Source organism: Carcharodon carcharias, chromosome 20 (genome assembly GCF_017639515.1).
Source record: "Carcharodon carcharias isolate sCarCar2 chromosome 20, sCarCar2.pri, whole genome shotgun sequence".
Classification (NCBI taxonomy): Eukaryota; Metazoa; Chordata; class Chondrichthyes; order Lamniformes; family Lamnidae; genus Carcharodon; species Carcharodon carcharias.
Window position 1 is genome coordinate 67,883,115 of NC_054486.1, and position 14,146 is coordinate 67,897,260.

Sequence of the window (14,146 nt, forward strand, 5' to 3'; positions counted from 1 at the left end):
TTTGGGGTAGGTACTCCCATAGTGCTGTTAGGAAGGAAGTTCCAGGATTTTGACCCAAACCATGTGGCCATTCATTGTCCACTTAAGGGCCTCAATAGGCTAAAGGGCAGGTGGCCAGCTCAATGCCTCCACCAACCCCCCCTCCAAATAAAGTGGCCTTTTAAGGACTGGTGGGCTTGTGCTGAGCAGGCTACGCACAGCATTTTAAGAGCCACTCTGCTTTCAAACCTGCTGGTGGGGAATTTAAAATACAACACCAGAACACAAAGGAGACATTCAAGCAGAGAAGAGATTTTTTTATTCAGTCATGTGATGTGGATATTGCGTATCCCTAATTGCACTTGAGCTGGTAATGGTGAACTTAAACCACTGAAGCCCATGTGATGATGGTGCTCCCATAGTGTTGTTACATGGGGAGTTCAGGGTTTTTTGATCTAGAGCTGATTCTTAGTCTGAGGTTTCAATTGTTTGGAAAGACTACAGAAACTTAGGCTTGTATAAATGCTGTGGAAAATTAAACTGAGAATAGAACAGGGAGTTGCAGGTTTAAGATATTAAAAGGATATCCAAAGAGCGGTCAACACCTGCAATAGACTCCCAGAAGGTTGGGCAAAAATCTAATAGAAATCTACTGGCAACTTTTATAGAGAAAATGCAAAAATAAACTATTGTGAATGATCTTGTATTGTGTTCCATTAAATACAGAAAACTAACTTTATAGGTTAAATACTTCAACCACTGAATCTTTCAGTTGGCAGTTCAACTTGTAGGTTTGATTGATCCAGATATTAAGTTTAATTTGTAACTTTTTAAAATTATTATAGCTTATTGTTGCTGTTGAGCGAGAAGAAATCTCAAGACTGAAGGCATTGTATAAACGTGGACTGCAGAACAATGTCCGAGATCTAAAACTTATTGATGCAAAAGAAATCCGAATACGAGAGCCCTATTGTCGGGTAATTTTTCTAAATGTATCTTCCTCTCCTTCTTCCAAATTTCTTGAATTCCTGAATGTGTATGTTTTTGCCAGTCTACAATGCCAGAGTAGTGGGCACTTTCTGGCCATTCACCCAAGTGGCCATTTTCCATATGTGGCTAAATAATGAATGTGGAGACTTTCTTTTAGTCACTAATGGTGTTATGGTCAAGCCCTTTCTCCCAGTGTTCACTTGCCTGCTTTTCAACAAGGTCACTGGTTAATCATTAGGAGTCACAACCCAATTTATTTTTATGTTCCCTGCACTAGGATGGTGTAACAACTACTGTACCCCAACTATTACTATGAATCAGATTAGCTAACTCACCACAGACTAACAACTGAAGGTGCAATTTTTTTGTTTGTATGACTCAATTACTCACAGCATTTTACAATTGGGACATTAAAGGAATATTAGTACTTAAAGCATGTTGCAGAATCTTTTTCGTTTTTGGTCCTTTAAAGTTTTTTAATACAATATGGTGAAAAATGTATTTAGGAATTCCTTTTTGGAATTTTAAATATTATTTTTACACCAAATATAAACCATAAGTTTATGCAGATATGTATATGAAAAGGTTATTGCAAAATTTGTGCATTGTACTTGATATCAAAGGTTAAAACAAAATGAAGAATTGCCTTTTTCTAAAGGTAACTGAAATTACAGAAATGGTTATCATTGATCTCAATCTTGAAAATTGTATCTGCTTTTAATAAAACTAAAAATCAACCTAAGCTCATGAAGTATTTGTTTCTCTTTGAATATAAAATTTTATTTCAAAATTTCAAATTTAGTTTTCTTATATTTTTATTAAGTATGAACCTTTGATTTGCAAGCTCAAATAAGTTCTACAGGAAAGAAAACTATTTTAATGTTATAGCTAAGGAATGAAGTATGCTTGTAGAACGAAAAATGTTTTTTTAACACTGAATTTTCATGTATAACATTTTCTTTTACTTTGTTGTAATGTAGGGCTTGATGGCTTTGGACTCTCCAAACACAGGCATTGTAGATTGGAGACAGGTAGCCCTCTCGTATGCAGAAGATTTTTGTGAAATGGGTGGAACTATTAAAACGCAGTTTGAAGCAACTGACTTTCAAATAACTAAGGAAAGTCCTGAAGGCTGCACAGATGGTAAGGGCAACCCACAGTTCATGGTGTTGTGTTATTGAACAGTTTATGTTGTTTGAAGTTTGGGGCTATTTAGGTATAATTGTTCATACAGAAGAAAACTAAAGATAATAAAGATAATAGTATGCTCCTTTTATTTGAAGCAGGAAAATAAGATTTATAAATAAAATTTTTCATGGGTTGTGAGCATTGCTGGCATGGCCATCATTTGCCCATCCCGAATTGACCTTGAGAAGGTGGTGCCTTGAACTGCTACAGTTCAAGTGGTGTAGGTACACTCGCAGTGCTATTAGGAAGGGAATTCTATTATTTTTACCCTGTTTAAGTGAAGGAATGGCAATATGATTCAGGATGGTGTGTGACTTGGATGGGAGCTTGCAGGTAGTGGTATTCCCATGTGTCTGCTGCCCTTGTTTTTCTATGTAATAGAGTTTGCGAGTTTGGAATATTCTCTCAAATGTCAATAAAATAGTAATTTACATTTTAAAGTTACAGGGGAATCACATTTATAAAGGATGACTTTAACATAATTACAAGTTGCAACATGCCCTGAATCAAAAATTGACAGTTTACATTGTATTGTGACACAGCTGATGGGAAAGGCTGAGTTGTTCAAATCCCAGCGGGAAACTTGAAACAACTGTTATAACCCATTTTTTACAATTTGTATGTTTTGAGATGCAGGCTTTGAATTCAGTAATAATAAGACCAGCGAGTCTCAAGAGGATTTTATAAAAATAAATTAAACATTTATTAACACAAGAAAGATTGTAAACACATACATATGTCTACAAAATTACTAGTATAATAACTACAAAAATCCCCTAATTAATCTGACTCTCAGTTACAACCCCCTTTAAGGCAACAGTAAATCTTATAGATTTAGCAGAGCACACCCTGGACAGTTGCATTCAAAATGAGTTCCTTTCAGCTATGGGTCCTTGCAGACAGACTTGAGGTTTACTGGCTGGAGGCTTCTGACACTTGTTGGATCTTAAAATGCCTCGACCTGACACACAATCTCACTTCTCCTTTGTACATATCTTTCTCTTTGAATGTAAGTTTTCCATTGTATTACTAGATTTTTAACGTTACCTCTTCGAACAATAGCACCTCCTAATCCCACCAATTTTATTAGCTGAAAAAATAAACACATTGCTTGGCGAATTCTAGCTATGTGTAAGATTTCACCCACAGTCTTGAATGGTTTCTTTTAAATGCAAATTTACACTTTACCCTCTACCCTCCTTATGTTTATCCAATTACCATCTCAAAACTACTATATATCAAAGCACCCAGACTAGCTGGCTTTAATCCAATTAAGAAACACGCTGACACATAGGGCAGAATTTTCTGGCTGGTGGGGTGGGGTCGGGGTGGGGGGGGGTGGTCGGCAATGGAGTGGGTGCTGGCTGGCGTGGACCTGATCGCCAGTCGCGATCGGGCCCGGGCTGCTATTTTACACGGGCGGGCCAACTAAGGCCCGCTCAGCGTACTTCACGATTCCCGTGCATAGTGGGAGTGGGCAAGCAGCGGCAGGTGCACTCAGCCCACCAGGTCCAATGGTGACCCGGCGGCCTGAATAAAGGAAGGCTTAGCAGCCTTGGAAAGGCTGCTCGCAATGGCTGGGCAAAGGGCTCTGCAGAAGGGCAGTGGAGGTGATGCAAATCCGGAGGGTAGTCCAATGGGGCAGGCCAGTCCGGGAGGGTAGGGCAGGAGGCCAGTGTGGCGGAGGTGGTGAGCTTCCACGGCGTGGTGCAGTGCACCTGGATCCAGTGTCGCAAGTGCTTCAATGACTTGTTATGCTCTGGAAGGGTGAGGACAATGTTGGCATTGGCCACATAACCCAGCAGGTCAGCTTTCCACTGTGCTGCCACACCCCCTCCCCCTTCCCCACACTACCACCACCACCACCAAGCCTGAGTGTAGTGACTGCATTGAATCATTGATGGCATGTCTCCTTTTCTGGGTGGGCCAGCAGATATTACCCATGCCAAGTTCAGTCTGAAAGGATGAAGAAGAGATGGGTTTTGCACCCACAGGATGTGGTACACAGAGACCCTAATGACTGTTTTGGGGGCAACCTGGAGGAGCTGCACCGAGGCGTTGTGCTTGAACTGCAGGACATGTCCAAGTCAGGGCCCAGCATGTCATTGAGGGGAGCTTCAAGGTGGTGTGGCAATGAACTGTCTGCTGCCCACTGCGCTCCACGTGCTTGCGCCTTCTTGCTATGGGAGGATATACCTTGTGGTGCCTAATGTGATGTAAGCAGCATGTGTGTGTGTGGGGGGGGGGCGGTGGGGGGGTGTTGTGGGGGGGGGGGTTTGTGTTGGGGGTGGGGTTGTGTGGGGGGGGTGTTGTGGGGAGGGGGGGTTGTGGGCTGGGTGGGGTGGGGAGGGGGGGGTGTGGGCTGGGTGGGGTGGGGAGGGGGGGTGTGGGCTGGGTGGGGTGGGGAGGGGGGGGTGGGGTGGGGAGGAGGGGGGTTGGGGGGGGTGGGCTGGGTGGGGTGGGGAGGGGGTGTGGGGGGGGGAGGGGGAGTGGGTGGGGTGAGGGGGGTGGGGAGGGGGTGTGGGGGGGGTGGTGTGGGGTGGGGGTGGGGAGGGGGGGTGAGGGGGGTGTGGGGGGGGTGGTGTGGGGTGGGGGTGGGGAGGGGGGGTGAGGGGGGTGTGGGGGGGGGGTGGTGTGGGGTGGGGGTGGGGAGGGGGGGTGAGGGGGTGGGCTGGGGGGGGTGAGGGGTGGGGTGAGGGGTGGGGTGAGGGGGGTGGGGAGGGGGTGTGGGGGGGTGAGGGGGTGGGGAGGGGGTGTGGGGGGGGGTGAGGGGTGGGGTGAGGGGCGTGGGGGTGGGGAGAGGGTGTGGGGGGGGGTGGGGAGGGTGTGTGGGGGGGGTGAGGGGTGGGGTGAGGGGCGTGGGGGTGGGGAGGGGGTGTGGGGGGGGTGAGGGGTGGGGTGAGGGGGGTGGGGGTGGGGAGAGGGTGTGGGGGGGGTGGGCTGGGGGGGGTGAGGGGGGTGGGGAGGGGGTGAGGGGGGTGGGGGTGGGAGTGGGGGGGTGAGGGTGTGGGGGGGGTGGGCTGGGGGGGGTGAGGGGGGTGGGGAGGGGGTGAGGGGGGTGGGGGTGGGAGTGGGGGGGTGAGGGGTTGGGGGGGTGGGAGTGGGGGAGGGGGGGTGGGGGTGGGTGGGGGAGGGGGGGTGGGGGTAGGGGGAGGGTGGGAGTGGGGGAGGGGGGGTGGGGGTGGGTGGGGGAGGGGGGAGGGGGGTAGGGGGAGGGGGGTAGGGGGAGGGGGGTAGGGGGAGGGGGGTAGGGGGAGGGGGGTAGGGGGAGGGTGGGAGTGGGGGAGGGGGGGTGGGGGTGGGTGGGGGAGGGGGGAGGGGGGTAGGGGGAGGGGGGTAGGGGGAGGGTGGGAGTGGGGGAGGGGGGGTGGGGGTGGGTGGGGGTGGGTGGGGGAGGGGGGAGGGGGGTAGGGGGAGGGGGGTAGGGGGAGGGTGGGGGGGTAGGGGGTGGGTGGGGGGTTGGGGGTGGGTGGGGGGGTGGGGGAGGGGTGGGGGGGGGTGGTGGGGGAGGGGGGGTCGGGGGGGGTGGGGGTGGGGGTGGGGAACAGGCCCAGCACCTTTTGTGTGAGTGTTCAGCAGCAGCAGGGTGAGGAGGCACTGGAGCTCTGATATGTCCCACTCTGGTTGTGGTGGGCCATGCATGAAATGAGTCCATGTGCAATTTGCACAAATCAATGCTCGTCTCTCATTTTCAGGAGAAGAATGCTCATAATGCGGCAGAGCGTGTGAGGACTGGTGGCAGCCAGGCGCAGTTAGCCATTCTCAGCCGGTTTGGGCAGAAGGCCCTGGATTTGGAGAGGTGCCATGCGCACAGGTCCATTCACGATCGCAATTGCCTTGAGGCTAGGGTGCCACGCCAAGGTATTTATGCCCAGCAGTGAGATCAGCATTGTTCTCCCAACAGCCATAACAGCACTGAATGTTCAGTGATTTAATTTTGCAACATGACTTGACTATTACTTATGGAAGGATGAGCACATAATGATCCGGGGGACTGGGATGCACGTTGTCATTGTCTCCACGTTAACTGGGATCCAATGTCCTTGTTCTTCCTTTCAGCATCAGCGGAGCAAGGTCAGGAGGAGGAGCAGCAGAGGCCCCCTCTCACACCTGAGACCCCTGAAGTCTCGGACTCGCCAGCGTCACACCATCTCCGCCAGGCAGGCAACAGCGCAGATACCAGCACCTCGGTGGGAGTTACAACATTGGCTAGTGTCCTGGGGCACAGCGGTGAGGGTACTTCACAGTCACTGGAGAAGCTGGCAGATACAGAGTGCCCAGGGCGCCAGCAGTCAGAGGACTGCAGGGGACCGGGCACATGCTCAGCCTGATGATGTGCCTCTGGAGTTGTCCGCGACGCAGCAGGGGCAGGAAATGCAGCCGGGTGTGAGGGAGCATCTGGGGTAGATACATGAGGCTATGTTAGGCTTGGTCTCCCTGGTGGAGGAGTCTACACGGACGATCGCAGAAGCAATGAGCCACATGTCCGAGTGCCATGCGTCCTCCACGGAGAGAGTGGCAACTCTCGTGAAGACCCTCCTCCAGGAGACCCATCAGGGCTTCTTGGGGATGTGCTCGGACCAGCAAGCCCTCACGTCGGCATTGACCTCAGCTGGTCAGTGCCAGTGTGGGAGATGGTCTGGGCACTGAGTTTCCCAGTTCGGTGCCCATCCATCCATGGTGAGCAGGGAGGTTCGAAGCAACCTCACGTCAGCGCAGCAGCTGCCTGTTGTCCCTGCGGGCACCTCTCAGGATGCTTTGGATGAGGGAGGCAGCTCCGCCCCTCTCCCAGTGACCATAGTATCCGGTAAGCTGCGACAACTGGGGAGATGCCAGCTGTGGAACTAGCAGATCCCTCCCGGGCGGGGCCAGCACAGGCTCCACAGGCCAGAGGATGACCGCCAAGGTCATCGAGGCCAACAGGACAGCAGAGTCAGCAGGCTGTCTCAGTTGCCACTCCCAGCGATGGAGCAGCACCAAGATGTAGCACCCGGAAATATAAACATAAGGCACCTTAGGCACACCACGGGTTTATCACTGGTATTTTTGTGTTGGCCCGAGATGAGGTCTTTATGATTTGCTTTGAACTGGAACACCATTGTCATTTTTTGGCTTAAGTTTCTTTGCTTGTGATATTAAATTCAAACATGTGACCATGGTTGAGAGTGCCTCTTTTCTTCTGCATGTGTATGGTTTCCAAAAATGTTATGAGTGCTTTGTGGGACATTCAGCTTTATTAACAAGGCCCTTAGATACAGTTCCTAACCTGGCAGATATTGCACTTAGGTATTGAGTATGGAGCCTACAGCCCAGGCATGTCCTGGAGGTCCATCTGCGGTGTGCTAGCTGAAGGTTCATTTGATTAAAGCCTCCCGGGTGTCCTTGCCTCCCTGAAGTATGCCCAGGTCAATATCTACCCCCTCAGCATTTCCCTGTGCGTGCTCATCCTCGGACTCACTGCTGGACTCATCATGTGCAGCTGCAACCGCTGCGTCAACGTCTTCCTTGTCCACTGCGTCCCCCCTTTCCAGCGCAAGATTGTGGAGAGCGCAGCATGCAACCACTATCACCGATACACAATCTGGGGGGTTACTGGAGTGCGGCCCCTGAGCGACTGATGGATCAAGTGCATCTTGAGAAGACCGATGGTTCTCTCCACCACAGCCCTTTTAGAGGCGTGGCTCCTATTGTAGCGCTCCTCAGCTTCTGTTCTTGGATGGCGGAGAGGCATCATGAGCCACCTCCTGAAGGGATAGCCCCTATTACCCAGCAGCCATCCATCAATCCGGGCCGGAGCACTGAAGAGCCCCGGCACCTGGGAGTGTCTGAGGATGTAGGTGTCATGGGAGCTGCCTGGGTACCTTGCACAGACTTTTAGAATCAGCATCCTATGATCACACACCATCTGCACATTCATGGAGTGGAAGCCCTTCCTGTTGACATCCATCTAGAGAACCTATCTTATGAATGTGTAGTTGATTAAAAGTCATGTTCATGACTTTATGGTTCTGGCTTTGGCTCTGCCTTAATATCCAAGGATGGTCCATACAGAGTTAGCACTACATAGAAAATAGGAGCAGGAGTAGGCCATTTGGCCCTTCGAGCCTGCTCTGCCATTCAGTATGATCATGGCTGATCATCCAACTCAATAGCTTGCTCCCGCTTTCTCCCCATATCTTTTGCTTCCTTTCGCCCAAGAGCTATATCTAACTCCTTCTTGAAAATATACAATGTTTTGGCCTCAACTACTTTGTGATAACAAATTCCACAGGCTCACCACTCTCTCTGGGTGAAGAAATTTCTCTTCATCTCAGTCCTAAATGGTCTACCCCGTATCCTCAGACTGTGACCCCTGGTTCTGGACTCCCCCACCGTTGGCACATCCTTTCTGCATCTACCCTATCTAGCCCTGTTAGAATTTTATAGGTTTTCATGAGATCCCCCCCTCAATCTTCTGAACTCCAGCGAATATAATCCTAACTGACTCAATCTCTCCTCATATGTCAGTCCCGCCACCCCAGGAATCAGTCTGGTAAACCTTCCCTGCACTCCCTCTATAGCAAGAACATCCTTCCTCAGATAAGGAGACCAAAACTGCACACAATATTCCAGGTGTGGTCTCACCAAGGCCCTGTTTAATTGCAACAAGGCATCCCTGCTCCTGTACTTGAATCCTCTCACTGTGAAGGCCAGCATACCATTTGCCTTCTTTACTGCTTGCTGCACCTGCATGCTTACCTTCAGCGACTGATGTACGAGGACACCCAGATCTCATTGCATAAACTTTGTAACTGGTTTATACAGGTGAGTTAGAGCTTAGTCAGTTTGGTGATTGATATTTAAGTTCACTATTGGCACTGTTTTGCCTCCAGAGACCTGGAATAAAGCCAAATTTGAGTTAGGCTTTAGTGCCTTTGGAGACATTTATGTCATCTCACTATGATTTATAGCATTGATGTGACTCTGACAGAATGGTTGCTTTCAGAAGTGGTTTTGTAGTCTAATTGGAATATGTATATAGTTATTTAGGAAGTAGACATTGTATGCAATGTGAAAAAATCAAATACAAATAGAAGTTAACAGTGCCACATGAGAGAACTTCATAAAAATGTGTGGCAACATTTTAAATAAATGGATGCCTAACACAGTAAGTTTGCATACTGTGTTTGATAAAATGAAATTGTCCTTGCTGATAAATTTAAACACAACCTAGTGATGGCATGAAACAGCGCTCAAGATATTCCTAAAATTTACAATCTTAGTGGATGTCTAGTGTGGAAATCAGGATAGAAAAAATTAAGTTTTTCCAGTTGGGAATGCTCTTCTAAGAGTGGGTTGATGATGGGATGAAGTTCAGCAAACTAAGCCTGCATCTGTTCTGTACAATACTTGACCCAGAAGTACTGGATGTCCAGAAGTGAAAATGAAATCAGAGGGAGAATATTCTTTTTTAAAAAAAGTAAAATACTTCATGTCTATTTTTCATCTTCATGAGCATAGTATCGCCAGACTTAAATCTGAATTAGTCTTAAGTTTTGCATAGCAATCATATGTAATTGAAATGATTTACATTTAACTTGACTATCACTAAACTTATCGCTATAACACTATAAATGTGTTAAAGCTCTTTTGAGTTGATATACTTTAAGATGCACAGCTGTTGTTTAAGTTTTACTTCTTAAAAACAAAACTGTAAGAAACACACACATGAAAAGTTCAGTATTAATATGATCCAAAGTAGCTAATTATTCCTACACTTTGATTAGAGAGAGTCTTTTTTTTGTTCTAGGTCTAAAATATCCAATAACAATCAGGAGTTCGAAGGTAAAAAGTTTTTATTATCTAAAATGTAACAACATGGTGGTTATGATAATGAGTACTGGCACTACATTTCCCAGCTTAATTTATAACAAATTAAAAGTAACTTTTACTTTATTTCTAATTTTCTTAAGATAAAATGGAATTTAAGTTAATTGCTATAAGAGATTGGGATGTAACAATTTTGGACATTTGAGACCTGGATATGAATGCAGGTCATAATTAGGTATAGGCTTCTTTTGTTGGCTGCAAAAGGCTTGCATGAAATTATTATAGAGTGGTCTCAATCCAGGTCTCAGAATATAGAGGAAGCAAGCATGAAACCATTAATAATTCAGCGTGCGTTGTCCACCTCACTGCGAAAGACAAGAAGAATGTATATGGAGAAAGTGAAAATATCCATAAAGTTGGAGTTGAAACAATTTGTTGAGTAGAATAGAGGCAACTTTACATTTATTTATTCTTGGCACACCCAGCTTGGGAATGCTGCATGCTGACACTAGTTGACAGAAATTGGAAAATGTTGCATTCCTGATCATAAATATTTAGTCTGACCTTAATCATATTTTTTGGTGAATTCCTGTCAGATGTTATTTATATTTCTAGAGCTTTTAACACAACAGGAAACCCTAGTTGATTCACAGTACTAGGGAGGTAACCAGTAGCAAGTTTAGAGGAAACATTTGAAGGTGTGAGTAAGATGAAACAAAGTAGAGTTTTTTTGGAACTGGTTTCCAGAAAGCAGGGCTACGCTTACGAATACTTTTTCATAGGCAGTGGGCTAACAAGGAGATGCAAGTAGTCCAGATTCTAAAGAGCAAAAAAGATTGCAACTTTCACTGAAGGACTGCAGGGATTTGACAAGTAGTGAACTGAGACTATGAGGGGATTTCCACATGGGAAAAATAATTTTAAGTTCATTGCACCGTGAAGGATGTAATGTCAATGGTAATTGTTGAGGAAAGGATGATAAGTGAGCATGACTTAGTATAGAGTTGTATGTGGCTTTTAGAATTCTGGATGACATGGAGGTGTATAGGGCAGAAACTCAACATCAGGAAGGAGATGCTTGGAAAAAATATCAGAAATTAAATAATGGAAAGCATTGTAGCAATCTCTACTCCACCCCCACCAACACCACCACCACCACCACTACCACATAACACCCAAAAATGCACATTTTCCTACTGATAAACAGGGCAGGAACCTTGCTTGTTTTTTTCCACCCAAGGATGCTGAGGCCAATTGTAATTTCCCTAATAACATTTTGGTTTTACACAGACTAAGTTTAAAGCTGGGACCATCCTGCTTCATATGGCCCAGCTGCTTACTTTCTCAATCTTTTTAAAGAATTTATATTTTATAATTCAGATCCTACTGAAAGAAACATGTGAAAAAGGTTAGCAATAAATCTAATACTAACACACTTCTTCACATGATGCATGCTTATTCCATTTAATTGTTCTGTATGTGTTTTTGTGTGTATTTTTTAACAGGAAACTGCAATACAATGCAGCTACATTGTGACATGTGGAGGTCTTTATTCAGACAGGCTGTCCCAGAAATCAGGTTGTAGTAACGAGCCACGTATAGTGCCTTTTCGGGGAGATTACCTGGTGCTAAAACCAGAAAAGCGCTATTTAGTCAAAGGCAACATTTATCCCGTAAGTATTTGGGGTATATGTGATAGTTTATTTTATCTTGAGCAACTACACAAGAGATTGTATATTTTTGAAATCTCTTGTTTTTTTTTCTGATAGAATGCTGATATTAAAATACATGTTTGGGATGAGAGAGGTTAAGTGAAAAAGAACAGTGTGGCTAGTTGCTTTGTAATTCGCAAATCCTAGTCAGAAGGAGAGGTTCCAAGGCTGTGAGTGCTTGTCTCTCAGATTCTCTTGCCTCATTTGGATATAAACTCTAATTTCTGTCCAGCTGACTAGATGGAACACTGGTGAGATTTTTTTCCAGTGAGGTAAGAATGCATTCCATTCAAACAATTTGCTGCAATTCCAGTTTCTGCCGGGCAGTCATGAAATGGAGCTTAACTATGACGTTTCTCATCCAGATCCATTTTGAACTTCATTGTATTCTCAACACTTAAATGTTCTTTAAGTTATTTGGTAGTACAGAACTTGAGTATTGCTGAAAAAAGAGACATATCTAAGCTTTTTGTCTTGCATTCATCAGGACACTCGCAAGAATACCAATATAAGGGGCAAACAATAATTTATTCTGTATGTGAAGAGACTGCTGATTGGGTGGCAAGTGGTGTTGCCATGGAGAATGCACCACTGATGGTGACTGACAGTTAACTGCCAAGAATTGTTTGAAATTCAAACCAGGCAGCTTGAGTTTGATTGGTTAAGGCATTGCCCTAAGGAATGAGTCAGCAAATGGTTGTCACTTACATTGCGCCTGTTCCAGCTAAACAAAATATGTACATGCTCTTTCTCTTTGCAAAGAACAGGGCCCTATATATTGATATATGTAGCTTGCAGTCACACAAATGTGCCACACTGTGAGCCTGACTGACAATCCTAAATTGGTTGTTGGACACTGTGTTTTGAGCTTTTCAAGCACGGGCTGGCTCGGTACAGCCTGTACCTTGCCCAATGCAAACAGTGGCTGCAACATGCTGTTTGATACGATCCCCCAGACTTAGATGCTGAAATAGGGCACATCAAAGGCATCCTGCAGGACAATGGCTACCCTAATCATATCATTGCACACTGTATATCATGCAAACTCATGAACTAAGACCGTCATTTTCAGCCCTGAAAAGTGCCCATCGGGTATGCGTCCCGATGTCATCGCGCTGTCTCACGCTATTTCGTTCGGCGGGTGCGTGACGGAGCCGGCTGCGTGCCTGCCAATAATTAAAAGGCCTATTACGGCCATTAAGGAACTAATTAACTTCAAACTTACACTGCCTGTCCAACCTAACGGTTAGCGGGCAGGCGAAAAGGCGAAGCTGCCTTTACGTATTTTTAGGAAACGTCATCCACGAGCAGGATGCAGATTCCTAAAGATTTTACAAATTGAATTTAAAAAATTTTTGAAAAATAAAAACATGTCTCACCTCATATGTGGGGACATGTTTCATTAAATTTTTATTGCATTTTTTATTGTTTTCAAAAGTGCTTCAATCTCCCTGAGGCAGTTCAGGGAGATTGAAGTGCTCTTTTACACACACGTGCGAAAGAGCACTGGACCTGACTCTCTCTCCTCCCCCCACCCGCACAGGTAGTGCTGAGCGCCATAGCTCGCGTATTACACTAGACGGGCCTTAATTGGCCCACCCGTGTAAAATGGCGGTGCGAAGCCGATTGCGGGTGGCTGTTGGCTCCACAACCGCCCCTGCCCGTTCCAGCCAAGCCCGTCCGATGTGGGAAAATTTCAGATCTAAGACAGAATCGCAGAATCCTTACAGTGCAGAATTTCTACCTCCATGATATCATTTGACTCAACCCCTGCCTCAGATTATCTGTTGAAAGCATCATTCATGCCATTGTTACCTCTTGACTATTCCATTGCACTTGTGGCTAGCCTCCCATGTTCTACCCTCCATAAACTAGTCATTCAAACTCAGCTGCCCTTGCCCTAACTCACACTAAGTTCTAAAGATAAAAACAAAAAACTGCGGATGCTGGAAATTCAAAACAAAAACAGAAATACCTGGAAAAACTCAGCAGGTCTGGCAGCATCGGCGGAGAAGAAAAGAGCTGACGTTTCAAGTCCTCATGACCCTTCAACAGAACTGTTGGTCTTGCAGTTTGACCGTATTATTATTGTTTTTAATTGTCTCCCCTCTCATGAAGGCAATTAAAGGGCCCTTTTTAAACTTGATTTGAAGTTGGCTTTTTACATGTTAAAGTGTGAAAAGCAAGGCAATGGGAGACCTGCCAAATGGCTGCCTATCTTGGTGAGGTTCTACTCGGTTTTTCTTGCTGTGATTGCTTTGTACTGATGCAAAATTTGCAACACACCAGCACCATGAATGCCATTATATATTAAGAAAATCAATTTATAACAAATAGAATTTCATTCTAATTTGGCAAACCAAATCTGGCACTGAGATAAGTCCTTCCCTTTCCATAATGGTAAACTGTAGCTAGTGGGATTGTATTGCTTATGTCACTGCAGTATGGTAGACCAAACTCCATATCAT

At 46.1% G+C, this 14,146-nt stretch overlaps 1 protein-coding gene across 1 annotated transcript in view; it reads left to right on the forward strand.

Moving 5' to 3' along the window:
* Nucleotides 1–14,146, forward strand: part of l2hgdh (L-2-hydroxyglutarate dehydrogenase) — a 37,377-nt gene that overhangs the window by 11,778 nt on the left and 11,453 nt on the right. Inside the window, exons 4-7 of the mRNA XM_041215318.1 lie at nucleotides 825–956; nucleotides 1,950–2,112; nucleotides 9,947–9,981; nucleotides 11,472–11,639. Coding sequence (XP_041071252.1) covers nucleotides 825–956; nucleotides 1,950–2,112; nucleotides 9,947–9,981; nucleotides 11,472–11,639 — 498 coding nt within the window. The remainder of the gene's footprint in view (nucleotides 1–824; nucleotides 957–1,949; nucleotides 2,113–9,946; nucleotides 9,982–11,471; nucleotides 11,640–14,146) is intronic.